At 54.1% G+C, this 24,645-nt stretch overlaps 8 protein-coding genes across 8 annotated transcripts; 4 read left to right on the top strand and 4 right to left on the bottom strand.

Moving 5' to 3' along the window:
* Positions 1-842: 842 nt before the first annotated feature.
* On the top strand, positions 843-2,094 carry EV422DRAFT_489453 (kinase-like domain-containing protein; the record flags this gene model as incomplete). Its single annotated transcript, XM_053067442.1, has 7 exons — positions 843-929; positions 1,004-1,239; positions 1,339-1,406; positions 1,474-1,576; positions 1,638-1,805; positions 1,891-1,900; positions 1,921-2,094. Coding segments are annotated over 7 exons (846 nt in total), but the record flags the coding sequence as incomplete, so codon positions are not given.
* A 2,226-nt stretch (positions 2,095-4,320) lies between these two features.
* On the bottom strand, positions 4,321-6,339 carry EV422DRAFT_435219 (kinase-like domain-containing protein). Its single transcript, XM_053067201.1, has 10 exons — positions 6,146-6,339; positions 5,989-6,073; positions 5,785-5,906; positions 5,603-5,711; positions 5,409-5,532; positions 5,180-5,342; positions 5,015-5,116; positions 4,843-4,955; positions 4,672-4,778; positions 4,321-4,604 (listed from the first exon to the last, which is right to left on the bottom strand). The coding sequence occupies exons 1-10, from the start codon at positions 6,236-6,238 to the stop codon at positions 4,489-4,491; spliced, it is 1,134 nt and encodes a 377-aa protein (XP_052926346.1). The 5' UTR covers positions 6,239-6,339; the 3' UTR covers positions 4,321-4,488.
* Positions 6,340-6,865: 526 nt separating this feature from the next.
* On the top strand, positions 6,866-7,398 carry EV422DRAFT_488209 (Molybdopterin biosynthesis MoaE; the record flags this gene model as incomplete). The annotated part of the gene is made up of 2 exons (XM_053067417.1): positions 6,866-6,980; positions 7,091-7,398. Coding segments are annotated over 2 exons (423 nt in total), but the record flags the coding sequence as incomplete, so codon positions are not given.
* A 75-nt stretch (positions 7,399-7,473) lies between these two features.
* On the bottom strand, positions 7,474-10,325 carry EV422DRAFT_527303 (uncharacterized protein). The gene is made up of 8 exons (XM_053070205.1): positions 9,794-10,325; positions 9,670-9,714; positions 9,387-9,593; positions 8,997-9,290; positions 8,757-8,927; positions 8,456-8,691; positions 7,882-8,385; positions 7,474-7,805 (listed from the first exon to the last, which is right to left on the bottom strand). Exons 1-8 carry the CDS (start codon positions 10,130-10,132, stop codon positions 7,745-7,747), a joined length of 1,857 nt encoding a protein of 618 aa, XP_052926344.1. The 5' UTR covers positions 10,133-10,325; the 3' UTR covers positions 7,474-7,744.
* Positions 10,326-10,515: 190 nt separating this feature from the next.
* On the bottom strand, positions 10,516-15,501 carry EV422DRAFT_619596 (uncharacterized protein). Its single transcript, XM_053074072.1, has 10 exons — positions 14,274-15,501; positions 13,847-14,213; positions 13,655-13,776; positions 13,463-13,585; positions 13,284-13,393; positions 12,999-13,200; positions 12,674-12,859; positions 12,252-12,602; positions 11,852-12,182; positions 10,516-11,794 (listed from the first exon to the last, which is right to left on the bottom strand). The coding sequence occupies exons 1-10, from the start codon at positions 15,419-15,421 to the stop codon at positions 10,664-10,666; spliced, it is 4,071 nt and encodes a 1,356-aa protein (XP_052926343.1). The 5' UTR covers positions 15,422-15,501; the 3' UTR covers positions 10,516-10,663.
* Positions 15,502-16,210: 709 nt separating this feature from the next.
* Positions 16,211-17,739, top strand: EV422DRAFT_527288 (uncharacterized protein). The gene is made up of 2 exons (XM_053070204.1): positions 16,211-16,605; positions 16,683-17,739. Exons 1-2 carry the CDS (start codon positions 16,385-16,387, stop codon positions 17,362-17,364), a joined length of 903 nt encoding a protein of 300 aa, XP_052926342.1. The 5' UTR covers positions 16,211-16,384; the 3' UTR covers positions 17,365-17,739.
* Positions 17,740-17,812: 73 nt separating this feature from the next.
* On the bottom strand, positions 17,813-19,962 carry EV422DRAFT_435082 (uncharacterized protein). Its single transcript, XM_053067200.1, has 8 exons — positions 19,684-19,962; positions 19,311-19,432; positions 19,133-19,235; positions 18,935-19,065; positions 18,770-18,844; positions 18,580-18,696; positions 18,309-18,500; positions 17,813-18,085 (listed from the first exon to the last, which is right to left on the bottom strand). Exons 1-8 carry the CDS (start codon positions 19,760-19,762, stop codon positions 17,948-17,950), a joined length of 957 nt encoding a protein of 318 aa, XP_052926341.1. The 5' UTR covers positions 19,763-19,962; the 3' UTR covers positions 17,813-17,947.
* Positions 19,963-20,920: 958 nt separating this feature from the next.
* EV422DRAFT_434988 (adenylate kinase-domain-containing protein) lies at positions 20,921-24,591 on the top strand. Its single transcript, XM_053067198.1, has 8 exons — positions 20,921-20,949; positions 21,011-21,274; positions 21,348-23,453; positions 23,517-23,661; positions 23,752-23,894; positions 23,965-24,066; positions 24,150-24,353; positions 24,433-24,591. Exons 2-8 carry the CDS (start codon positions 21,188-21,190, stop codon positions 24,499-24,501), a joined length of 2,856 nt encoding a protein of 951 aa, XP_052926340.1. The 5' UTR covers positions 20,921-20,949; positions 21,011-21,187; the 3' UTR covers positions 24,502-24,591.
* The last annotated feature ends 54 nt before the right edge of the window (positions 24,592-24,645 follow it).

Below are 24,645 nucleotides of genomic sequence, written 5' to 3'. Positions count from 1 at the left end.
CTGCCGCCGATCTGGAGGACGAGTAGGACTACAAATGGAAGATGGGGGTGGGGAATCGGGGCCTATGTGTTTGTTTTCAGAGCAGTGGATACGTAGGAAAGAGGGCAGAGAGGACTTGGGAGGCCCCCGGGGGTTTTTGAGAAGTCATGTGCATGCCTTGTTCTCATACACTTGGGATTGGGTATGAAAATGCAACTGTTACCCAACGTTGCCATCTTTTGCACTTGGGTGTTTGGGCACTTGTGGGTTGAGCGCAGGGTTGAGCGGGGGTTAGGGTTGCTGAGCCTGTTACTCCTGTTACGTCGCGCGCGGCTGCCTGACGCGTTTTCCCACAACCGCCCGGCGTGTTTTCGCTCCTGCCAACGCCTGGCTCAGCACTAGACAGTCCCCAGACCGTGGAAAATGGCTGCGACTGCTGCTATTGGGGAAACAACAGGTACATACAACTCGGCCTCTAGGTTCTTTTGCGACGGCGGGGGTATGCTCTGCTTGCGCCGATGCTGAGCTTCTTGCCCGCGTCGTGGCCAATACCTGCTGTGCCGGGGGAATGGTCAACGGGCATGCTACACGTAACTCACCATGAGCGCTTTCCTCGAACAGCAAACAGCACATTTCGGTAGTCGAACGGCTGCGGGAAACACAAACTCCGCTCTAGACGCCGGACTTTTGCACAGGGGCTGCTAGGGGACGCGAAAAGCTCGGTTGTAGGACGCATAGAACCACATATGCATACTGGAAGTCGGCGGCTGGACCTGGAAACTGTGCTCTCCACCCTGCGCCTCATCCATTGAGAGCCCCCCGCGCGGTTTCCCCACTTTCGGACGTAAGAACAGCCCTCAGCTATGAACAAGTACAAAATCGCCAAACAGATCGGGGACGGGTCGTTTGGGGTCGTTTTGAAGGGGACACATGTGGAGACGGGGGAGACGGTACGTATGAGAGGGGGGGCAACAGTACGGGGGGTATTGAGACCTGTATCGCTCACCCCAACTTTTCAACGCAGGTTGCGATCAAGAAAATGAAACAAAAGTACTACAGCTGGGACGAAGCGGTGAACCTGCGCGAGGTCAAATCGCTGGCCAAGCTGAGCAACCACGTCAACATCATCAAGCTGAAGGAGGTGCTGAGGGAACATGACGAGCTGTACTTTGTGTTTGAGTTCATGGAGGGGAACCTGTACCAGCATACGAAGAATCGGGAGGGGAGCTTGTTTACGGAGGCGGAGGTTAAGAGTTTGATGTGAGTTTGGTTGGAGGGACAGGCAGGGCGAGGCGCGGCGTCTTGAAGGTGTTTGAAGTGTGATTCGAGTTGTGACTGATGCTGGAAATGTCTGTGCAGATTTCAAGTGTTACTGGGTCTCGCGCATATGCATAAGCATGGGTTCTTTCACCGGGACATGAAGCCAGGTAGGAGGAAGAGCCCTTGGGGGTTACCTGATTCAACTGGGTCCTCATCACCGTCTTGTTTGTGCAGAAAACCTCCTGATGGCCGGGACAACTGTGAAGCTGGCTGATTTTGGGTTGACACGAGAGATTCGAAGTCGACCGCCATATACGGAATACGTCAGCACTCGATGGTAAAAGCTGATCACTCGGAAACGTGCCGGCTGAGAACATCACTGACGTTGGGCATTGCAGGTATCGCGCGCCAGAAATCATTCTTCGCTCCACATCATACTCCTCCCCAATCGACATGTGGGCAGTCGGTTGTATACTGGCCGAGCTATTCACCCTCCGGCCCCTGTTCCCCGGAACCTCCGAAATGGACCAACTCTTCAAAGTCGTAGAAATCCTAGGCACCCCAGGGTTAGAAAGCGGAGGGAACAGAGCAATGGGAACAGACGGCGCCTTTGCCGGAAAGTACGGGGCGACAGCTGAAGTCCCCCGACAGCACATCACGGGTGGCGGGGCGTGGGCGGAGGGTCTGCGGTTAGCCGGGAGCATGAAATTTCGGTTTCCGCAGTTGCCGAGTGTCCCTCTGGCGCAGGTTATACCCAACGCGTCCGATAGCGCGTTGATGCTTATCGCCGACATGCTTCGGTATGATCCGAATCTCCGACCGACGGCGCAACAGGCCTTGCAGCATCCGTGGTTTGCGGATATGTGGGATACACCAATGGCGAAACTGGCTATGGCGGGGACAGTGGCGCAGCCATCGAAGGAGGCACTGGAAGAGCGGACGGCGGTGGGGCAAGAAATAGTGAGCAGTCGAGAAGGCTCCGCACGGCAGAGCATAGCGCGGCGAAGAAGTTCGCGCATCTCCCTCGATCGAACAGCGTCCGTGGCCTCCTCGCTCGATCTGATGCTGATAGAAAGCGAACTGGACGCGCTGGCAGGCCAGAACGCGCTATCTTCAACAGCAACGAAGGCAGCAACGGGAGAGGCAGCGGGTGGCTCACCCACTGGGAAAGAGATCGACTATGAATCCGAACGCCCCAACCGGGAGAGCGTACGGTTGAACCGTGACGACGCGGATCAGAACCAGTTCGGGCGGTGGGCCACGCCATCGTCGAAGCTTTCGCCTCGGCATAGTCGTGCCTCACTGAACGCACATCCGTTCTCGTTGCCTGCGCCCGGTAGTCGGAAATCATCGGCTTCAGCAGCGGGCGCTGGGGATCGGAGGGCACAGCAACCTGCCGGAACTTCATATTCACCGCCACATGCATCCTTGCAGACAAATGCGTCTTCCGATCCGTATGACATAGGTGGAGGGAGAGAGTCAGATACGGTTATGCGACAACCGAAATCGCGTGCTTCCATCAACCTGCAGGTAGCACCCGGGAGAATAGACCGCGACGGGAAGATCACGCCTTCCCGGCATATGTACTCCCCATTACCCGGCATCGGTGGTTTCGGAACCGCGCACACAAAAGACCCACCAATACATCGCGCCCCAGACACCGAACTTTCCCCGCAGCACCTGGACCGTCTTCTTCGTGACCTCTCCGATGAGCGCATCTCGGGTTGGTCGCAGGATGAACCGGCGCTGTCGAAACCGGAGAATATCACCCACTCCCCGCTGCCACAGATCAAGAGTCGAAGACAAGGAAAGGAGATAGCCCCATCGAATGCGATTCCACAACGGCGGCCGCGCGCGTCCGAGATGACGGCTGGTGAGCAAGTTGAGATGGATGTGACGAGATCCCATCCGGCGAACCTGCACAAGACTGCGGAAGCGGTACGGTTTGAAGCCAAGAGTCAAAGCCTTGGGGCGATGGATGCGCCGGCGAACGAGTCGTTGCTGTTGAATGACTTTGATGAGGATGGCGTACAGCGACAGAGTCATGCGTCACCGACGGCGCCGGGGAAGCGCTCGTCGCCACCGTTCCTTGGGGACTTCTTCTCTGAGCAGACAAATACACGAGGGAAGCAGTTGCAGGTGCAAGGTAATGCAAATGTATTTGGGAAAGAGCATGTTTGCAGTGTAGCCTAACGATCTTCTTCATGTGTCTTATTCCCTAGGACTCAGTTTCGTTCAACCGACAAACCCTTACATTCCCCGAGCCAGTCCCAACCGCGCCCCCAGGAACCACTACTCCCTAAACCTCGCCCAAGCACCATCCTTGTTCTCCCAGGCAGCAGCATCAAATCCCTTAGGTCCCCGATCCACCTTCACCCAGCCCCAATCCTCCTTCAACCCCGCCAACCTCGCCATCCCCGGCGGCCGCCTCCGCGGCAAAGCTTCCCAACCCCACATCGACCCCCTGTTCGCCGGCCTCCAGTCCAACGGCTTCCACCGCCCCAGCATCAGCTTCACCGCCCGCGACTTCCCAACCACCCAACGTCCGCTGCTCAACCACCACCCACACACCATCCCAGCCCCAACCGCCTCCCTCGCTGAGTCCCTCTCCCATCGGCATCAACCCACCTCCCCAACCCGGTGGATGGGCGCGACCAGCATCCACTCGACGAGTAATAGCTCGCTTAACAGCACGTCCCCAACGGGCAGGAGACGCGTGTCGGGTGGTTTGAATACGAGCGCCAGGGGGCATGCGGGGAATCCAGGGTCGTTTGCGTCGGGCGTTGTGGGGACGTCGGCGAATACGCACTCGGGGCCTGTGCTGCCGCCGTTGCAGTCGGGCAAACGCGCGCGCAGGTTGAATGGACCGTCGAATTCATTGCCTATGGCTTTTGGGAGTGCATCTCGGAGATGATGCTTCTCGCGGGTCTGGCTATATATACCTGAACGACTTTGCTGTACATGTTGTTCCTGCACGAGGGCATCTCAACGGACCCGCCGTGTGTACATAGATTAGGTTCCGGATCGAGAGTCCGATCTTCACTCGCTCTTCCCTCCCCATTCTGTCACATATTTCCGCATACGTTTCTAGCCTTGTTGGTCCCTAAATGGGGTTCGTTTCATGTCGTGTGTTGATCTACACAATTAAATGACATCCTTCCTTCATGTTCTCTACATCGCATACTTTCGTCGGAATTAGGTCCGGACTCGCGCCACGTTGTCGCAAAGCATACTAGGAATTATCGCCATCTATTCATCAGGTTCCTCATCAAGAGGCTCCTCGACATCCAATCTATGGTTTGATGGCGTGGTATCCTCTACTGGCAGCGGCGGACTTGGCCCTTGTTCCGGCGATACCGCAGGACCTAAGCAAACCAAAGGGTTTGTTGAACATCACATATAGCAGCTCTGGCCAATAAGCAACAAACCCACCTGTCCGAGGTTTGCTCTCCAACTTCTGCAAAACCTGAGCCTCGAGGAACTTCGTGCTCTTGGCCTGCTTGAAGAACGCGTTGTCGGCTAGTTCGCACGCTGAGGGTCTTCATGATCGCTTTGTTAGCAGCGTGGATGAATAGCGGTTGGGACTCGAAACATGTGACACACCTCCGCTTGGGGTCTTTATGCAGACACGCATAGACCATATCGTAGAACTCTTTGCTCATCGCTTTCTTGGTGGGGATCAACGGGCATGGGTACTCGAGTTTGCTTAGCAGGACCTGTGATGTGGTTGTCAATGTGGTTGCCACGCTACAATGAAATTGGGGGATGTACATACTTTCAGTGGCGGCCAATCGTCGAACGGGGTCCGGTTGAACGCAAGTTCCAGCGCAGTAATGCCGATGCTGTAGATGTCTGCCTTCTCGTCATATACCGAGTTCTGCATTCCAGCAAATCAGCTCCTGAGCTGGATAAAGCACAAACCCCAAGACTTCAGTGGTACCTGAGCCATCACTTCCGGCGCGGCCCACTCGATGTTATCCCCGACAATAGAAAACACAGACTCGAGGTACTGCCCGCCTTCCGATAACGAGATCATCTGACGCAGACCTGTGATCTTGATCTCGCCGTGTTCCACGAGGAGGATATTGTCGGCGCGGATGTCACTGATTGGAAAACACCATTCAGCAATGTGATCAGGCGTTCTGCGGTAGCACTGCTGGAGAGCTCACTTGTGAATCAGCATGTTGTCGTGCATATATACAATGGCTTTGAGCAGTTCGCGCAGGATGGTGGCTACTACCGGTTCACTGAACCCTTCCTGGAAGTGATTGCGCATGATGTTGCGGAAGGATCCTTGGGCGGCACAAAGTGAGCGAACCGGCAAAGGAACGAAGAAGTACGTAGGAGGACAGAGATTTCATACCTGCTTGCATCGGACATGTCACATTCCACATGCGCTCGTTCTCGACGAACGTGGTCCAGTAGGGAAGGATGTTGCGATGATGGCATTGGTTCGTGTTCTTCACCGTTCTCTGTGTTGGGAAGTTCCCAACCATCCGTCAACATTTGCAGGTTCGCATCTCAAACTTGCGAACCGCAACCCACTATCAACTCCTCTATCAGCTCATAATCGGGGGATATCGTCAGATCTGTGTATTTCAAGGCCACAGGATCTCCGGTCGGAATGTGTCTGGCTTGGTACAAGTACGAGATATCATCCACCCCGCCTACAATGTAAATGTAGCAGTGCCTTCTGTCTCAAGATCTCGGATTGAACGTTCTCGAAGCTCCAAGGGACTGGGTGCTTACCGATGTCGCTGATGAGCTCATAGTCCCCAATTTCGTTCGTGAAATGGGTTCTCTCCAACGATTTTCGATTATGAAAGATCCCCGACTATGTGGGACAGAACACTTCATGAATTTTGCTTAAGGTGGCCTGGGTTTTCTATGAATTGGAAGGGCATACCAGCGAGGAGGCTGTTGATCCTCGTCGATGATGTGAGGACTTCGACTTTGCTGAGGCCTTCCTGTCATGGGAGGTTTCTGGATGTACAGACATTTTTTCGCCACGTATCAAATGGAATGGAGTTGTGATATGCAACGGTAATCTCTCGTCAAAAAGCCACCGTATGGTGAAGCTTATTTTGATGCAGGCCAGTCTTCGCACTTTCTTGTCTGCTTTCCAGTTCCGGAATTGGGGAGAAATGGTCTTACACACGGACAACTGCCTGCTTCAAGCACCGTGAGTATGTAGATAACAATATGCATGTCAAGCATCGTACTCCTTCATACTGGGTGCATACTATAGGACCCAGTCGAAACCCAATGTCCACGATGGGCACAATCGCGCGCGCGACAGCCGACCACGCCCATGGAGCACCCAGTATGCGAGGAGTGCGACCTCGAACATGGAGCCTTCAGAGAGCCTTCAGCCCTAAGAGCACTGAGCAGCACATTCCCGGTAGTCATAGGTCATTCCTGCCTCCTTCCTTCGCCGTTTGTATATTTCTCTACACAGAGCAACCGTCCGGAGGCCATCCGAAAAGTCTAGCGCCCTTCCAGAGGCCAAATGTCATTCGAGAGCTTCGGCCCAAGTCTCCCTGCGAGACGTCCCCAACGGTCGGCCGACCACGAGCCAGCACCAGCACCTGTCCCCGAATTAACTACCTTACCCGACTCGAACGTCCTTGTTGAACTATCCTCGGAACCACTCGACCTGACGAAGCTTGTCGACTTCGTGCGGAGCGAAGAGGCGGGGGCCATATCGACGTTTTCTGGCACGACAAGGAATAATTTCACGGGTGAGCAGACAAAAGTACCACTGGGAGAGGAGCTGGACGTATAGGGATATGCGCCTAGAGTCTTGCACCTTAGGAAAACCTATTGATGTGTAGCGTCTGAACTCCGACAGTGAACGGCGTGAAAAAGCGAGTATTGCTTCTCAGTTACGAAGCATACGAGCCTATGGCGCTTTCCGAACTGCGTCTGATAATCAAAGAAGCCCACGTCCGATATCCCACCATCCTGAAAGTGGGAATAGCACATCGGACAGGGGATGTACCAGTAGCGGAAGCCTCGGTAGTCATTGCGACCTCGTCTCCCCAACGGAAGGATGCGATGCATGCCACCGAATGGATCTTGGATGAATTGAAGAGGAGAGTTCCGATATGGAAGAAGGAGGTGTATGATGATGGGAGCGTGTGGAAACAGAATGGGGAGTGCGACTGGGCGAAGGCCAAGGCTTGAACGGGGGGCTTTTTGAGGAATCGTTTACGCGTAGCTCGATAGATAAAATCTCTGTTGTAGGATAATGATACACTTTTCAAATTTTGGCAAAATCATATGCGCACATGACGTAAAAAACAGAAACATGCAACGAAGAAGAATGGGTGAAGAAGAGAATTGCGGAAGGCAAGTTCGTACAAGATGATCGGTGTCGTTTTGCGTATGGTCAACGCGAAGAGAACGCTCGAAGCAGACAGTGGCGAAAGTAAAACAAAGTAGAACAGGCGACGGCGTGGATAGATGAGTCTCACTCGATGGGAAATGCAGCTGCGAGCTTAACTCAGGCTGCAACGCCTCGGTTGGACGGGTGAAGAGAGGGTACCGAAACAGGCGGCATCACACTGGCCAAGGTCCAAAACAGAGTATTTGAGAAACAGTGTGATGAGATCCCGGTTCAAAAGCGTATACAGTACTCACATCATGCTGCCTCTCCGACTTCCCGGCGCACCGCCAGTCACGCCGGTCACCCCTACCAGATTGGCGATACTGCCCCTCCGACTGGCACCTCCCGTCGCCTCCACGGCCGCCGTAGCTGCAGCAGCGGACGCCGCCTGAATAATACCCAACTGTGAGGGCGGCGGGCGGGGAATGTGCGCCAATGTGTATCGCTGAGGCGCATTGATGGTGAATGGTCGCGTGGTGGTGACGCCGTAAGGGTTGGTGTGCAGCGCGGCTGCTGGATGCTGGTGATGTAACTGTTGATGCGCTGGAGCGGATTGCGCGGTTATGTTGCTGCTAGATGAGGTCGCATGTGTGGCAGCAAGAGCGCCGGACATTGGGTGCAGAGCAGTGGCGGCGCCCAAAGTCGGTTGCGGTTGGGCGGGTGCAAAGGTGGAGAAGAAGGTGTTGGGCTTAACCATACACCGCTTGTACCATTCGCGGTAGTAGCGTGGAAGCAAATCTGCCTGGATCGGTGCGTTCCTATTGGGCAAGATTTTGGTGGTAGTAATGAGACGGTATTCACTGTCGACGTCGCCCATAATTCACATACCAAGGCTTCGCTCCATCCCTTAAACGCTCTTGCATTCCCTTCAGAAGACGGTAGTCCTCGACCACCCTCTTCGTCCACGCCGAGTTGTACATAGTGCCAACGTAAGGCAACCAGTCGACCCAGTTCCAGTAGTTCCGACTGTGTCTATAGATTACGCGTGTTTGACCCGGTTGGGTAGGGACGCAGTGGATGGTCTGATGGAACTTGTGACCTTTGATGTCGGTGCAGATTTGGACCTAGAGTGGTGTTGCGTTATTATAGCCCGGATTTCCATGCTCAAAGGTGCTTCTTAAAGACTTACATGGCAGGGTGGAATGAATCGCACTTCCACTGGAGTTTCGGAGGTAGTGGGGCGAATTACGTTGGCCAAGACACCTGGTCCGTCAGTCAGAAATTTGATTTCGACTTGCACCGGAGATGGCGAGGGATGTGGCGGATGCGTGATCATATGGGTCGGGTGGGAGTATGCCAACTGCAGAGAAACGGCATTCTCAGCATGGGTCTTACCCTTCAAGCTTCAGCTAATTTTCGAGCTACTTACATGAGTATAATCGAGGAAGCTCTCCAGCAGAATGCTCTGGTCGATATCGAGGTCGACGACGCTAGTGAACACCTTGCCCCACGAGTCACGCGGTCCCTCATCATCCGAATCATCAAGGTTCTTTTTGCTAGCATTCGCGTTGGCATTTGCATCCAGTGAATCCCCCTCATCGCTCCCACGCGCAACCTTCTTCGAGACTGCGGCGCGTAGGGCGAATGCGGATCCGGGCGAGAGGATCGGAGGGAAGCGAGCGTGGATGTCGTACGCCGGCAGAGTCGGATCTCCTGGCCATACCTACAATTTGAATACGATTATTAACCAACATGACATGACTTGAGGGTTCAATAACAACGCGACGCTGCACAATCCGAAAAGGACGTAAAGACATACCCAAAGCATCCCGTCGGTTTCTACGGTAGGATATCGCCTCGCGCACGCATTTGTGGGTATATCTCTATCGGGCAGCAGCGCGGGTATCTTTGTGACGTTTCCTTCGGAGTCATAGCGCCAGCCATCGTATGCACACTCCAGCTGGCCTTCTACAATCCGTCCGAGAGACAAGGGCGTGCTGCGATGGGCACATTTGTCCTCGAGACACTGGTGGAAGTGATGAGTCGCGTAATCAGAGTTTGTTGATGTGGACCTTTGAACATCAACTGCCAGCAATACTTACCACAGCAGTGCCTTCACCATCACGCCACAAGACGATTGGATCACCCTGCATTGTTGGCGGATGTGTTATTACATATGGCCTGAGTTATGTTGCTGCACTGATACCATTCGCTCGTCGCACTTACGAGCAAAGTGGCGCCTAAAACGGCGCCCTTCCGCAACTCCTCCGACAAGAACACAGGAAACCACCACCTCCTCAAATCCGTGCTGGTGTGTTCATCAAAGAACTTCGCCCTGGCACGTTGCTGCGCTTGTGATTCAGGCTCTGTAGACTCCGCTTCAGCAGCACGAGCCAAACGCAAGTCCGGTGCGGAAAACCAGATCGAAGGCGTCGAGGTCAGTGGCGCCGGCTGAGCAAGCGTGGTCCGCGACGATGACCTAGGCGACCGGTTGAGTCCTCCCTCCAGGCTTCCGGAGCGGGAGCCAGAGGCGGCCAACGACGGCTGACGAGCGTAATCTGCCATGTTGCACTGTTTAACCAATCGTGCTATGGTGGTTTGGTTGGATTCGAATTCTTGCACACGACCGACAGATGTTAGAAAGAAGGTACAAGGCTCAAGGTCAAATGCGCGCCGTGCTCGGGAAGTCGCCCCTGTAATGCTCTTCAGGACGCTTCTGGATGGGATAAATGTGGCTTTTCTGTCAACAAGTGTCTCGGGTGCAAAGGAAACACCAGGAACAATGGTCGCATGGGGCGCTCGGAAAGGCGGTCAATTGCTGACATAACGCGTCCGCTGTACGCGTTATCCACCATCAGCCAAAGCGGATACACGGGGACTTACATGGAGAAGGTTCCTGCATGGAAATGAAGATTAGGAACGAGCTACCGCCTTCCTGTTTTCTTTTCCGGCGGAATAAGGCCCTCGAAGTCCCTGCACGACAAGAACGTACGGGCCGAAGGCGCAATTTACATTATGAACATTTTCTTAATGCTAATTGCACAAAGCCAAAAGCAATCATGGTGCGTGTTTTCCAAGTAGACTATCGCTCGCGCGTCACCGTTTGCCAGTACCTTTTTTCTTCGGCTGCCCCTTATCCGCCGCAACGCCTTGAGCAATCTCAGCTTCCGCACTACTTTCAGCAGCAAGTGCCGACTCTCGCGCCGCAGCTTCCATCGCAGCCACAGCCTTCGCCTGAAGCTCCTGAAACTCCCTCAAAGCCTTCTGTCGATACACCTCCCTCCTCGACAGATCCGTCTCCTTCAACGCATCAATCTGCTTGAACTTTTCTTCCAGCTTGTCCAGGTACATCTGCCGCATGTGCGACCGTTTCTCGCGGTCCTGCGCTCGGAGTTTCCGCACTGTGTCCTGATACTGCTCGTGCTCGCGGTGCTGCATCTGCCGCTCCTCTTCCCGTGCCGCTTTCTCCTCCTGGCTTAGAACTCTAGGAGGTCGCGTTAAGGCTGTGCCGGGGCGGGACGGCGGTGCGGAAGGCGGACGCGATGTACCGGGCAATCTCGGCGGGGTGCCCTCGTTGGAATGAATGCTGGTGAGATTGTCGATGCTCGGTCGAGCCATACTGACTGACGAGCCGAACTTGCTTTCGCGTGGCCGGACCGCGAGCCGAGATGCCGCTCGGGTGCCGTGAATCGTCCATGGCTTGTAGGGGACATTCTCGCCCCCCACGCCTGTGATCACCACCGGCCGTACAGTCCCCGCTTCTACCTGCTTCAGGTAGCTATCGCGTGCCTCTCGTGCCCGAGCAGCACGACCCTGCTGGGCAGCTTCCCACGAATCCTTCACCGCTCGAAACCGATCTTCTTTCTCCGTGTCCCGCGCAACCACCAGCGACGCCGTGTCGGTCGATATCAGCCGCAGTCGCCATACAAGCTCACTGTAAGTCTGCCTATCGTCCGCGCTGCTTCCACCGGCGCTTCCACCACCGATGCCCACGTCGCGTCCCAGTGCAGCTGAGCCTGTCAGGCTCCCGATTGCCGGTACAGCTGAAGGGCCGCTGATAGTTGCTGAGCGTTTCTTTTTGGCTGATGAGGCTGGTGGCGGCGCGGGTTTGGGTCCGCGAGATGGTGGTCTGTTGGATTCCGTGGGCGCCGGCGTTGACGAGGTCCCAATCAGCTTTGCGAGGTCGGTTGCCTCGATGGTGCCTTGGATGATGTACCTATGCTTGGGCTAGGGGGCGCGATCAGCTTTGTACATCTGCCATGCTTCCTGCCAGAGATGACTCACCGCAGGAGGCACATCCCCAGCGGCCGCATCCGCCAACGCCGGATCTATCTTCTCCTTCTCCTTCTCTTTCTCCTCCTTCTTTGCATCTTTCCCACCATCCTTCCCCTTCTTGTCGCTTCCTTTCGTCTCCTTCGTTGGCGCAGGCGCCACGATCTGTTCTTCCGTTTGTACCAGGTTGAGAACTGGAATGGTCGCAACGCCTTTCCCCCGTGCCGAGTGCATCTCCACTCCGTTGTCGAACACTTGCAATTTGACCCAGACGGTCGGGAAGGCAAACGAAAGCTGCAGAGAGACGCAGTTCGTCGGTGCGTCCTTCACTTTCACCACGTATCTGGTGCAGAGGAGAGTTGATGAGAGATCGTCGCCCCCAAGCACAGGTTGCTTCAGAGTTCACACTCACCTAAAGAGCAAATTATACTTATTCGGCGTAAAAACATCATCAAAATCCTGCACAATCGGCTTGATCCACAACTCCAACGGCTTCTCCGGTCCCAAAATCGGGACCGCCTCTGAGACATATCTCAGTTTCCACTTCCCAGCCGGTTTCGGGGTCAATGTGCGACACTCTGCGACGAAGGTGTATCCGTTCTTGTTGGGGTGGTATATCTGCGGTCGGAGAAGGTAGAAGACGAGGGGCACTTCTTCGCCGGTGTCGTTGTCGACTGCTCGGAGGCAGGTTTGGGATTGGACGTATTCGGGGACGTAGATATACGCGGCGAGGAAGGTGGGTTGGGAGAAGCGGATGACGTTTCTGCGGAGTGTGGGATATATACGATCGAGGTTAGCGCATCCGGTATGATAACGGAAATGGGATGTACGTACTTGACAAACAGAAACCATGAATTCGCAGGTTGAGCAGCGAAGCCATCATCGATGTCCTTCACATGGAGGTCCAGACGCTCCGTCATGTATTTTCCTTCGTCTTCGAGGAGGAATTCGCCGTCCCGAGCATACACTGACAAACTATATGCTGTTGGGCAGTTGACTATAAACTTGTAGGCTTGCCGGCTATGGAAAAACAAAGTGATGGACGATAAGTACCACATCACAAATCCATTCGAAGCGAGAAGAAGAGTGCCAAAGCACAGAAGGGCAGAGAAGCGACCTGCATAAGCAAGGACGTACAGAATCTCAATCTCACTCGTACCCGGCAGGTATGCGGAAAAAGCTCATCAACGCCGCGTTGGTGGACATCTTCAGCGCAAACGGTTTCTTCGACGCCGTGCCGCCTGTCCAGTCATATTCTTCGACCAGCACGCAGGATACTTGGGCGAGTTGCTCGCCTTTGACGCGGCCGTAGGTTGCGAAGTAGATGTGGACGGGGAGCTCCTTTGTTGTGTCTGAGAGATCTAAGTTTTCGGAGGAAATAAATCGTTTAGCACTCCGATGCTCATGGTCCAGGTTTGCGCTATACGCTCTACCAGTCACCTACAAAGGAGCTGCGGTGTCCGGAGTGTGTCGCTGGGTTTCGATGGATCTGGGATGTTGTTGATGGTTTTCATTAACTTGAAACTGCTTGGGCTGTGATACACAACAATTGCTCTAAAATAGCGGGGTTTCACCGTTGAGCATATGCACTTGATCAAATGGCATATGGTACACGGTACGTACCGGAAGGTTCGAAGGAAATCCTGGTACGGAATCCATAGATCAGTTGCGTCGGCAGAAGCATCCGCGGATTCATCCACTATCTTCGAGCCCGGTTTTCCTTCGGTCAGCTTCTTGGTCCGAAACCTGCATATCATCATGTCGTCAAAAAGGGATCACCAGCATATGATTGGGGCTCCTAGGGCTGAAACCTACCCGCAGCTGAAGTAACTCCGCAATTTCATGAGACGTTGAGGTATGATGCCCGGGAGTTCCCGAATGTCGATTACACCGAACGGACCAGACATGTTGTGCATGTCCACCTTATCCGTCACTTCCTAAGAGTACAAAGGGATAACCTTAAGGGGATGAACTGGCAAATGCACTCTGAGCTGCATTGGCACTCACCTCAACTTCTCGCCACGCCAAAACAATCACATGCGCATTGATCTTCCCACCCCCAACAGTCGCAGCCGGCGCGCCCGGCACCGCCCTCCCTCCCTGCGCAGACGGCATATTCGATCTATCACCCGCCGGCGCCGCCTGACCAGCTTTCTGTGAGGCCGCAGTAGGTACGGGCGCGAAGCTTGCCCGCTGGTTTGGTCCAAGGTAAACGGATCCAGTTTGCAGAGATTTGAGATTCAGTCCGGAGATGAGGGTCCAGACGGAGTTGAAGGGTTTCCCTTCGAGGGCGAGCTTTTCGGGAAGCCAGCCTTTGAGGGTGTGGAAGATGTCGACTTCACCGAATTCGCAGGTTGATTCGCCGTCTTTGTAGCTGTTGATAGTGGAATTAGAGACCGCTAGGAAAAAGATGAAATCATATAAGATGGCTCACCTCGTCGATACAACTTTAAGAATCGCTTTCGTCAAAAGCATCGGCCAAATCTCATGTGCAACAGGGGTCGAAATGAGGAGCACCCTTCCTTCGCTATCAACCGGAATCCGATCGTCCACCGTCACTTTCCTCCAAGCGCCCAGCCAAAAGAGCTTGACCGCATACTTCCCCGACACGTTGTACATGGGCAGGCCATCTTTCGTCTTTGGGTATATGTGATCCCACGGTGCGTATTCATCGGGTACGGAGGCAGCTCCGGGACCTCCAGATGCCCGCGATTGCTTTATTTGGTCGTACAGGAAGTGCAGGTTGCAGAGGATCGTCCGCATCAGTTCCGATGGGAGAAGGTGACGGTTAGTTTGGAAGAGCTTTGATGTTCCTGAGAGGGCTTGCAGCTCGTGATCTGCGACGCTTTCATCGTCCCCTGTTCCGCCAACTAGCTTGTGGGTGACTGCCTCCTCGTCCAAGATATTTTGGGGCGGATGTGGTTTCGACCCGTGCTCGGATTTATGATGTGCGTCCCCGCTCCCGCCCGTCTTGTGAGCACTATCATTGGCAATCGCGGGGTCGACTGGTGATGGGTCCGCATCACCTTCTGTGCGCTCCCCAGCATTCAACGAATCCGGAGTCTCCACGGTCGGGGTCCCAAGTCCCCCAACGCCCGCATGAGTATCATGGGCAGTAGACGGCTTTGTGACGTTATGTGACAACCCCGGCGTCAGAGCACCAAAGTTGAACCCCATACTCCCAGGCGTTGACGAAGCAGCGCTATGAAAAACATCGTCCTCCAAATGCAACGCCTGTATGCATATCGGCGTCGTTCCTTCCGGGGCCAGCTCGGCAGGCCGCTTGTACGCGTCAACGGATCCTCGCAGAGACCGTGGCAGCCATCCCAGCCCCTCCGGATCCTCAAACGCATGCTTGGCCGCCCACTTCTCTGCTGCTATCTCCGCGTCAGACCATTCGGGCCAAACCACGACCGGCGGATCCTGAGGCTCGTCTGTTGGAGGGTTTGCGGCGGCTTGGTTGACACCTCCGACGGGTAAGCCGATAGTCGGCCTATCTTGCCCACCAGCGGAAGATGACCGCTTCCGTGTGTTTCCGGACTTTGCCAGCCGGTCTTTCGAGCTTGATCCTGCCTTTTTCATGATTGACGGGTTTCGGCTGCAGCGGACGGCAAGAGGGGGAAGGGGGAAGATCGCTGAGCGACCACACTGACAGGAAACTCGGTGGTGTTTCTTGACGTAAGCAACCGTTAAATGTTTCACGTGATAGTGCGTGACCCTTGCGATAAATGCAAGATGACACGGAAGTGACGAAGATCGAGCAAGCCACTCTGACGGCTCCGGGTGATGTCACCCTTCATTTTGTGGCTTCGTCGTCTCTCTCTCGACAGAACAAGGTAACAACAACACGACCCCAGGTCACTTGCGGCCTTTGAATTTACGTTCGGAGGATCGATGTCTCATCGCGAGGTTTCCTCAGGTGAGTTGAAGATGGAATGAATGAGATGTACCCTGGGGAGCCCGCTGATGAATCTCAATCCACCACCGGCGATAAAACGTACTGTGCATGTTTGCAACCGCGGCAGGCCCGAGTCTTTCTAACCTACGTTGCGTTGCGCTCACGGTACTGGGAATCGGACGGGACAGTTGTAATGCACAAGGCTGGAGCATTACCATGGTTTATGGGTTGCATGGTCTGGGGAACAGGGCAAACTGTCAACGCCAATTAGCGGGATGCTGTCAGTAGTCACGACGCAAATGATGTCATTTGTGGTGCCCAAGCCCGCGCAACTTGTTCAGGTTATATGGGACATTGGACACTATTGCCTTAGGGAGGGCCCTGTTTCCTGTGTTTGTTGGACAGAGGCGGGGGCACGGATGACCCTTGCGTCAAAGCCACAGCAATCGCATATCGGGGGCGCGGGGAGCAAGGGGCAGATTCCTGCAAATATAAAAGCACCTGCTTGCCTTCCCGTTCCCTGCTTGCCTCGTCTTCAGAACCCCACTCTGACTTATTGACGCAACTGCACTGTCTTGGAAATCCTTCTCCCACAGCAATCATTAATCGAAAAACGATATAGCCAGCACCCCATAACAACTACCACCATGGATATCGTAAACGCAGCAATGGGAGGAGCAGCCTCCAACCTTCACCAGGCAGCGAACACCGTCCACGCCTCCACTCCCGCACATGGCGGAGGCACACCACTCATGGCATTGGCATCGTATATGATGTACTCGGAAGCCGCCCTTATCCTCCTTCTCAGCGTGCCAATCTACATTCCATACAGGAGACAACTGATGGAGTGGCTTCATTACTCACCAAGGTGAGAAAAAGAATGTTTTAGTTCTAGGTGGCTGACAAAACTGGAAAGCTGACTTGGACCGTCTTGATCACTTCTAGCCTCTGGACATTCCGAGTGATCATCGTTTGCATTCACGCCTTTGTTGGAATCCTCTTGGCAGACACCTACCTGCGTCTCAACCGCATTAGCCTGCAAATCGAGGGCATCCAAGCCGCCCACGCCCAGGTCATGACTGGCGGCGCGGCCATCCCCGGCGCCACCCCCGGTTACCCTTCAGCCGCGACGATGGCCCCACCGATCGACGCTTCCGGCAACGTCTCCAACCTCAACGACCTGTTCTCGGCCAAATTCCGCGGCCAGCGCGACTTTTACGTCCTCGCATTTACCCTATTCTGCTCAGCGGTCCTGCTGAACCTCCACATGGTCCTCATCAAGATGGACAAGTTCCGCGCGCAGAGGAACGACCTGAAGCAAAAACTCAACGCCCTTCGCTCGTTTCCCGCCAGCTCGGCCAACCTGATCGACGACGGCGCCCCCGCTCCTTCCGTGACTGAGACCGCCGCTAACCAGGCCAACAAGGTCGCGACGGGCATCACCAGCACCGTCAAGAACGCCACCAACATCGTCGCTGATAAGATGGACAGCTTGCTGCACCACCGCGCATCGCAGCCTGAGATTGCGCTCGGAACCGCACCGGTCGCGCAAAACATCGATGCTGTCGCCGCGCCGGCAGAGTCCGTCGTGCAGCGCACTACCTACGTTGTTCCCCAGGAGCTGTAAGCTTCATCAACCTCACTTCGCGGCGCATTTGGGAGATGTTGGGCATCTATATACCTCCACGCGTGATAGGCGAATAGAGCGGGATTGAAGCTTCAGTACCCAGTCTCTAGCATATCTTTGAGGACTGTCGTATTCTTTCAAAACCGCGCTGGCTGTCATCTCTGCTGTTTTTGGGTTGATCGTCAACTCGGAATCCTGTTTTTGCTTTTCTTGTATAATAAAATTTGATTCTTGGGCATGATACCTCAATCTTGGAGCTTCCCGTCTTCAGTCGTGTCCCAAATGAAATTTGATGGCGTGGTGAAGCAACCATTCATAGCGATACGGAGTCTTCGAAGCTGAGGCTCAGGAGAAGAGCGGAATGATAAATAAGACACACAAGACGCAAAAAACCTCTCATTCTATTCTCCACAACCAAAAAAGAAGAAAAGGGAAGGTCCGAAGGAATTTGATAACAAAACACATGCGGGTAAAGGGTCAAAGGCAGCGCAGGGTGGTGGTAGTAGTTGTACGACTTTTGCAAGAAATGTGCAAGGGGATCCATTTGTGGGAAGGAAAGGGAAGGGGGCTTCTTGTCGCGACCTTATGTTGCCAGCATCAGCTTGATTGACTTTGGGGTGGCTTCGTCGTTGAGATGGAGGGTGGAGTAACGGAGGGAGTTGAGGAGGTTGTTGCTGCCGGAGCCGCCGTGAGATTGGATGACTTTGACGGAGGCGCGGATCTAAGGGTGTGACGAGATGTACGGGATGTTAGCATTTGGAGAAGACGCAGCCCAAATTTACGTCGATAGCGCAAGGACACAGGAAGTCCATAGAGCCTCAACCCTCTGCCCAGTTCGGGCTCCTATTGCCTCATAAATGCCTAAGACCGCCCCTGACCGAGCCCCTACATTCGGGAATCCCTCCAACCTTGCAAGTCTTCTGTCTCGAGATCACCGAACTTACGTTGACTTTCGAATTTTTGCCGAAAGCCCCTTCAGGATCCACATGATCGTACAATATGATCGCCACTACGAGCACCCGCAGGCAGTATGGGATCATGGCGTCCCGCGCGCGCTCCTTGACGACGGCGTTGTAGGATACCCCGCAGATGATGGAGAGCAGCGTTGTTGTCGAGTCCGCGCTGATCCTTGGATTCTGTGGATACAAAACGGGTCCGAATTTGAGCATTATTTTCGCATGTTTGCGGTTGATTAAGGGTAGTTATGGATCGTACCTCCTTAAGAAGCTTCAGGGTGGCGTCGACCATCGCCTTGGACATGGGATTCGCGTGGGCGTAGAAAAGGGACATGCGGTTTGCTAATTCGTCGGGAACCACGGTGTTTTGCTGGGACTACGGAAAACAAATAACAAATTGAATTAGCCATCACCACAGTAGAAGGAAGGTAATTCGGAGTCACACTCACTGGGTTGGCCATTCGCATCCGACTTGCTGTGCGGCGGTAATATGAGAAATCGTTCTGTACATTTGGATTGCCCATCTTGAAAACGGAAAGGACGAATGAAGGTCAGCGAAATTAGAAGATGGTGGAAGAAAGGGGCAGAAAGGAAGTGCATGCTATGTAACCCACCTTCAGCTCGTCAAAGAGAGACACAAAGTGCAGAATATCCCCCAACTGTTTCGCTGTCGCTTGCCGCACTTCCAAATTGCGCATAACGTCTCCATCACATAAGAACGCTACCAGTCGCGGGAATGCCTCCTCTGCGTATCACAATTAATCAGGATCCGATGCGGGACGGAATTTGTCCGGCAAAGTGTTGTTTCTTACCGAGCCTTTGGGCAAACTCGTAGTACTCCCGCAGCTGTAGCACGGCAGGACATAAAGCAGCCCACGCAGCTTCCTCGCTCTCTTTGCTTGGACTTGCGATGGCCTGTTCGAAGGGAGAAGTAAGTCAACGTTCATTTGCGGAATATATCCCTTGTGCAAAACGCGTCAGACATTTTACCTTTCGAATCTCCTCTTGACACCCGGGATATTCCCTCAAAGCGTCGAGGTATGTTGACGATGGCTGCATAATTTGTATTATGTAGTGGTATATGTCTGCTTCTTCCGCCGTTGGCTGGGCCCCTGTGAAAGTGATGAGATTAGGGTCATAGTTTGCAAATAGACGTTTTTTGCTCATTCGCATTTGGTCCTAGCTTTCTCCCCTCCCCTCGCCCAACCTTCCAGCGTTATGGATGATATGCTCAACATCTTAAGCGAAACATGTCCAGTTTGACCGCGCTTCCGCCCATAACCTCCCGACCTTTGCGAGCGTTCGACGCGTTCCGTCCGAGTCGAATTGCGTGCCCACAGCAAAATCGCTCATGCTCCCTTACCTGCGAGGTCCACTGGTATATCGATCGGCGGCTCATCCGTCGGGCCACCACCCCGAAGAAGTGAGAGCAAAGCCCCCATGCTTAATGTCGCTCAAGTTACGATCCCGGGGTGGAGTTTCGTTCGGATGGCCTACTATTATGTCTCCTCGTTTGTTCACGAGTGCTGTGCAATATCTCCCGTTGGCGCCAGCGCTTTTCGTGCAGCTGAACCGCAGTCCGTTTCCCCGACGGTGCGTGATTTACAGCGAGAGTGTCACAAACTTCCAGAACGACTCGGCGAGTTTCGAGGCAAGATGGCGACGGACCTGGTTGGGTCGCTGCGGCTTCGAAGCTATGCGATAACTGACGGGCGGGCGAGTGTTCTCTAGTTCCTACTATCGTCGAAAGTTTCGCGACACAGAGAGTCGCAAGAGATTGCAGGAATTCAGACGAGCGAGATGTCCTAGGCAAGCGAGCTCCGCAGGTGATTCCTCGTTTTCTCAGACGCTTCGGGCGTCAAGGACGGTATCCGGAACCGCTTCCCGGACGTGTATAAATATGTGCAGGACAGGAATAGATATAGGCTGTGCGCTCATAAAGCGTTCTATGTGTGTTCTGGAGGGTATGAGCGGTAGGTCAAGTGCGGGAGGAAGGAGGTGCCAGCGGCACAAAAGCGCTTGGTGCGGCTGCATCTGCAGGACGACAGCTGGCTCTTCGCGGCTCGGTCACGAGATGTCATCGACCCCCCATCGGCGCAAAAACGCGCATGCTGGGGTCGCTCACTTCCGCTCTCAGAACTTGACACCAGAAGCCCAACACGCTCCTCAACTCAGAGGCGCTCGAAGGCTTCACATCCTTGCATGCTGCATCAACGACCGCATACGTGAGCGACTGGAATCATTTTGACACTCTAGCATCCACATAGAGGACGCTCCCTACCATCCTGGATGACACCGGTACTGATGATTGCCAGGGGTCCGAGTTTGTTTCTACCGACACTCCCGTCTAGGCTTCAGATATGGGTGATGCGAGGGGAACAAAGCTTTCATAAGGCCAACATAGTCTCCACATCCATATTGAGGTAAACCGCTGGACGTCAACGCATGTAGAGCGACGAATCGGCTAGCATGTAAACCATACATTCAAAAAGTCACTTGATTTATAGAATGAGACCCCAGCTGTTTCCCAAGCTGTCGCCGGCGACTTGCGAACAACCACTCATTCCCATTACTCCAAGCTTTATTGCTGCCAACTTGGTGAAAACCGGCGCGCTGTCGAGTTTCTTAGGTAAGCACGACGCATATGAAATTCTCCTACCATTGACAGGACGCCCACGCACAGGCTTGAGTCATGCTGCTTTTATAGTAGGTAACCGTACACTCAGACAAAAGCCACGTTCCAACTCCAATTTACATTAGTGCCGTCAATCAAGCGCTCGTTTCAAATTCAAGTTGCTAGAACCAATAGTCGATCAGCCACGACGTAGTTATCACGGAGCTGAAGCCGCTGAGTAGCCGGCGTCACCATGATTGTTACCGCGCAACCAGGGGTGGACTTGCAGACAGAAGCAAGAACGTATTTCGAAAGAAAGCGGATTGGGCAAATTCTAGAGGTTGGGGCTCTGCTCATCTACTTTCGATCGTAAGACTTGCGCTGCGGAACTCAACTTTTCCCTCATCCAATAGTGTCTTGTAACGGGATTAACCTTCAGCCGGCCAGAGGATCCGCTGGCATACATCGAGGAGTGCGTCCATCGCCTTCGCGTGGGCGACCTACCCGACGGCAAATCGCAGTTGAAGTGGGACGTTTTCATACCTCCGCCACTCCAATCTTCCACCGCAATCGCAGCTTCTTTGCCTCGCCCCACATCGGTCAAAAAGCCCAAGAACGCCGTTCCGCCATTGAGAAAACGCCCCGCTGCTCTGCCTCCTATGCGTCAACAAGGAATCGACCTGCCTGTCGTCGGTGGGGAGAAACCGTTGAGCAAGCGCAGTGCTGGTCTGAGAAAAGGAGATGCACAGAATGGGCTCGCGGACGCTGCAAATCATGGAAATCAGACCGGCGGTGGAGGCTCCCTTCTGTCAAAACCGCTGCCACCCATCGCGCATGAGCAACCCGTGACAGCGACCACGAAAGCTCAACTGAGCCCTGCATGGGACAACATCGTCTTTGTCCTCGGTGGCCCAGGATGCGGAAAAGGCACGCAGTGTGTTCGAATCGCTAAAGATTACAACTACTGCCATTTATCGGCAGGCGACCTTCTGCGAGATGAGGTGGCCACCGGGTCGGAGCTGGGCCAGGAGCTCAACCAAATGATGAAGGAAGGCAAGATCGTCCCTATGCACGTGACGATCCGGCTTTTGAAAGAGGCCATGGAGCGTGCACCACCGACTTTCAGCGGTTTCCTCATCGACGGGTTTCCGAGACAGCTTGACCAGGCGGTTGCGTTCGAGGAGCAGATTAGGCCGTGCAAGTTCGTGCTATACTTTGAATGCTCGGAGGCCGTGATGGAGAAACGGCTCCTGAAGCGTGGGGAGACTTCAGGACGAGCAGATGATAACATGGAGACGATCAAAAAACGATTCAAGACCTTTTTGGATACCAGCTTGCCCGTCATCCGAGCTTTCGCAGAGAAAGGCAAATGCGTACAGATTTCATCTGAGCCCGCGCCAGAAGAGGTGTACAAGGTGGTCAGGAAGAGTTTTGATGCGCCAGCTCCGCTCAACCACCCGAACATTGTGTTTGTGCTGGGAGGACCTGGGTCGGGCAAGGGCACGCAGTGTGTGCGGTTGGCCAAAGAGTTCAATCTTGCCCATCTGTCCACCGGCGACCTACTCCGGGCCGAGATCGATACAGGATCTGCTATCGGCCACGAAGTCGAAGGCATCATGAAAGAGGGCAAGATGGTTCCCATGCGAATCATCATGGGTCTTCTTCGCAGTGCTATGGAGCAGAACATGAATACACCGGGGTTCCTTATCGACGGGTTCCCTCGTGCAATGAGCCAAGTAGTCGAATTCGAAAAGAGCATAGGGCCGTGTAAGACGGTCCTTTACTTCACATGCTCGCTGCAGACGCTGGAGCAGCGTTTGATCGAGCGCGGAAAGACGAGCGGACGCGTCGACGATAACCTCGAAACGATCCGAAAGCGGTTCCGGACCTTCATGAACGAGAGCGTGGAGGTGGTCGAGTGGTATAAGCAAAAGGGCACAGTGATCGAAATCTCCTCCGAGGCACCCATCGAGGACGTCTACCAGACCGCCCGCAAGGTCTTCGTCCAGGAGAAACGTCTGGACCACCCTAACGTCAACTTCATTCTTGGCGGGCCTGGCTCGGGCAAAGGCACCCAATGCGTGCGGCTTGCCAAGGACTTCAACCTGAAACACATCTCTACGGGCGACCTCCTCCGCGCTGAAGTCGAGCAGGGCACGGAGGTGGGCCGCATCGCGCAGGATATTATGGTGCAGGGCAAGATGGTGCCAATGGATCTGATAATGGGCCTGCTGGTGAAAGAGATCAAGAACAATTTCGGCGCCAAAGGTTTCTTAATTGACGGTTTCCCGCGCTCGCTGGATCAGACGTTAGCGTTTGAGCGGGTTGTGGGTATTCCAAGACAGGTGCTTTATTTCAAGTGCCCTTTGGATGTGCTTGAGCAGCGCTTGCTGGAACGTGGGAAGACGAGTGGGAGGGCAGACGATACGCTGGATACGATCAAGCAGCGGTTTGTGACGTACGAGAACGAAAGTCTGCCGGTTGTTGAGCATTATCGGAAAGCTGGAAAACTCGTTGAGGTGCGTTCAATTGCACTTTATTCATTTGTCAACAGTGTGCTCAAACGCTATGAACTGTTCCAGATTTCATCGGTACCACCTGTCGAGGAAGTCTACAAGAACGCTCAGCAGTACTTCCAGGACGCATCTTCAGCCCCTTCCGAGCACGCACGACCCTTCGACGGGAGGAATCTTGTCTTTGTCCTGGGCGGTCCTGGTTCAGGAAAAGGTGAGAATTTCGCATCTGATGACGATGTAAATTTCTTGATGACAGCGAACGACTAGATTATTTTCATCTAAGTAACTCTCTCTTCTGCAGGAACGCAATGTGCTAAACTTGTGGACGAGCTGCACTGGGCGCATTTGTCTACGGGCGATCTATTGCGAGAAGAGGTTGCTCGGGGATCCGAGCTGGGCAAGAAACTGGAGGCTGACATGAAGGAGGGGAAGATGGTGTCGATGGTAAGTTGGTCCGAGGTTTTGTTTTGCACATTTATGAACGACATTTGGTAACCTGATGAGCTCTGCGAAGGACGTAACACTGCAACTGCTTCTGCAAGCGATGAAAGAAAAAAGCGACGCAAAAGGCTTCTTGATAGACGGGTTCCCGCGAACGATGGAGCAGGCCAAAGTGGTGAGCGCTTGGTTTGCAACAGATATGTTGCGCATATCTCCTCCGGCGCATCGTACTAAGCTCGCCTCATATCCGTATTTCAGTTCGAGGACACGATAGGCCGCTGCACCTTCGTTCTGTACTTTTCCGCCAACCACGAAGTCCTAACCGAACGCCTTCTCGAGCGCGGCAAGACCTCCGGGCGAGCCGACGACAACGCCGAGAGCATCGCCAAGCGGCTGAAAACTTTCGACGAGATGAGTCTGCCTGTCATCCAGCACTTTGCTAGGGATGAGCGAGTCAAAGAGGTACGTTCATGCATCCGCCGGCACGCTTTTATAAACCCATGGCTTATGGATCACTGAGTTTATTTATGTTCTCCTTTAGGTCGTGAGCGAAGGGTCGATAGACGAGATTACGAGTAGGACTTTACATTGTTTTGAAGGCCTGGACTGATTGCCGTTATGTAGCAGGGAATAGCGTTAGGACAGAGCGCCTACCATAGACTGATAGGAAATATGATGCCATTGATCATTTGCTGCCAGCGGCCTCGCGTGCAAGACTCTTCTACACTTCTCTAATGTATTTGCGGCCAGAAAA

The sequence above is a fragment of the Fimicolochytrium jonesii genome (assembly GCF_025526975.1).
Source record: "Fimicolochytrium jonesii strain JEL569 chromosome Unknown EV422scaffold_9, whole genome shotgun sequence".
NCBI lineage: Eukaryota > Fungi > Chytridiomycota > Chytridiomycetes > Spizellomycetales > Powellomycetaceae > Fimicolochytrium > Fimicolochytrium jonesii.
Note: the sequence above shows the minus strand (reverse complement) of the source record. Positions and strands in the feature narration are given on the sequence as shown.

Coding starts and splice junctions, on each gene's coding strand:
- EV422DRAFT_527288 (XM_053070204.1), top strand. CDS start 16,385: ATGGATATCGTAAACGCAGCAATGGGAGGAGCAGCCTCCAACCTTCAC. Junction 16,606..16,682: donor TGGCTTCATTACTCACCAAG/GTGAGAAAAAGA, acceptor GATCACTTCTAG/CCTCTGGACATTCCGAGTGA.
- EV422DRAFT_435219 (XM_053067201.1), bottom strand. CDS start 6,238: ATGTCTGTACATCCAGAAACCTCCCATGACAGGAAGGCCTCAGCAAAG. Junction 5,907..5,988: donor TGAGCTCATCAGCGACATCG/GTAAGCACCCAG, acceptor TTTACATTGTAG/GCGGGGTGGATGATATCTCG. Junction 5,117..5,179: donor CGCCGGAAGTGATGGCTCAG/GTACCACTGAAG, acceptor GCTGGAATGCAG/AACTCGGTATATGACGAGAA.
- EV422DRAFT_619596 (XM_053074072.1), bottom strand. CDS start 15,421: ATGAAAAAGGCAGGATCAAGCTCGAAAGACCGGCTGGCAAAGTCCGGA. Junction 13,777..13,846: donor TGGCGTGGCGAGAAGTTGAG/GTGAGTGCCAAT, acceptor TTGTACTCTTAG/GAAGTGACGGATAAGGTGGA. Junction 13,201..13,283: donor CCGGACACCGCAGCTCCTTT/GTAGGTGACTGG, acceptor CCGAAAACTTAG/ATCTCTCAGACACAACAAAG.
- EV422DRAFT_435082 (XM_053067200.1), bottom strand. CDS start 19,762: ATGGGGGCTTTGCTCTCACTTCTTCGGGGTGGTGGCCCGACGGATGAG. Junction 18,845..18,934: donor CTCTCTTTGACGAGCTGAAG/GTGGGTTACATA, acceptor TCCGTTTTCAAG/ATGGGCAATCCAAATGTACA. Junction 18,086..18,308: donor GCAAAAATTCGAAAGTCAAC/GTAAGTTCGGTG, acceptor TCACACCCTTAG/ATCCGCGCCTCCGTCAAAGT.
- EV422DRAFT_527303 (XM_053070205.1), bottom strand. CDS start 10,132: ATGGCAGATTACGCTCGTCAGCCGTCGTTGGCCGCCTCTGGCTCCCGC. Junction 8,928..8,996: donor GCTTCCTCGATTATACTCAT/GTAAGTAGCTCG, acceptor GTTTCTCTGCAG/TTGGCATACTCCCACCCGAC. Junction 8,692..8,756: donor GATTCATTCCACCCTGCCAT/GTAAGTCTTTAA, acceptor ACACCACTCTAG/GTCCAAATCTGCACCGACAT.
- EV422DRAFT_434988 (XM_053067198.1), top strand. CDS start 21,188: ATGATTGTTACCGCGCAACCAGGGGTGGACTTGCAGACAGAAGCAAGA. Junction 23,662..23,751: donor CGGTCCTGGTTCAGGAAAAG/GTGAGAATTTCG, acceptor TCTCTTCTGCAG/GAACGCAATGTGCTAAACTT. Junction 23,895..23,964: donor AGGGGAAGATGGTGTCGATG/GTAAGTTGGTCC, acceptor AGCTCTGCGAAG/GACGTAACACTGCAACTGCT.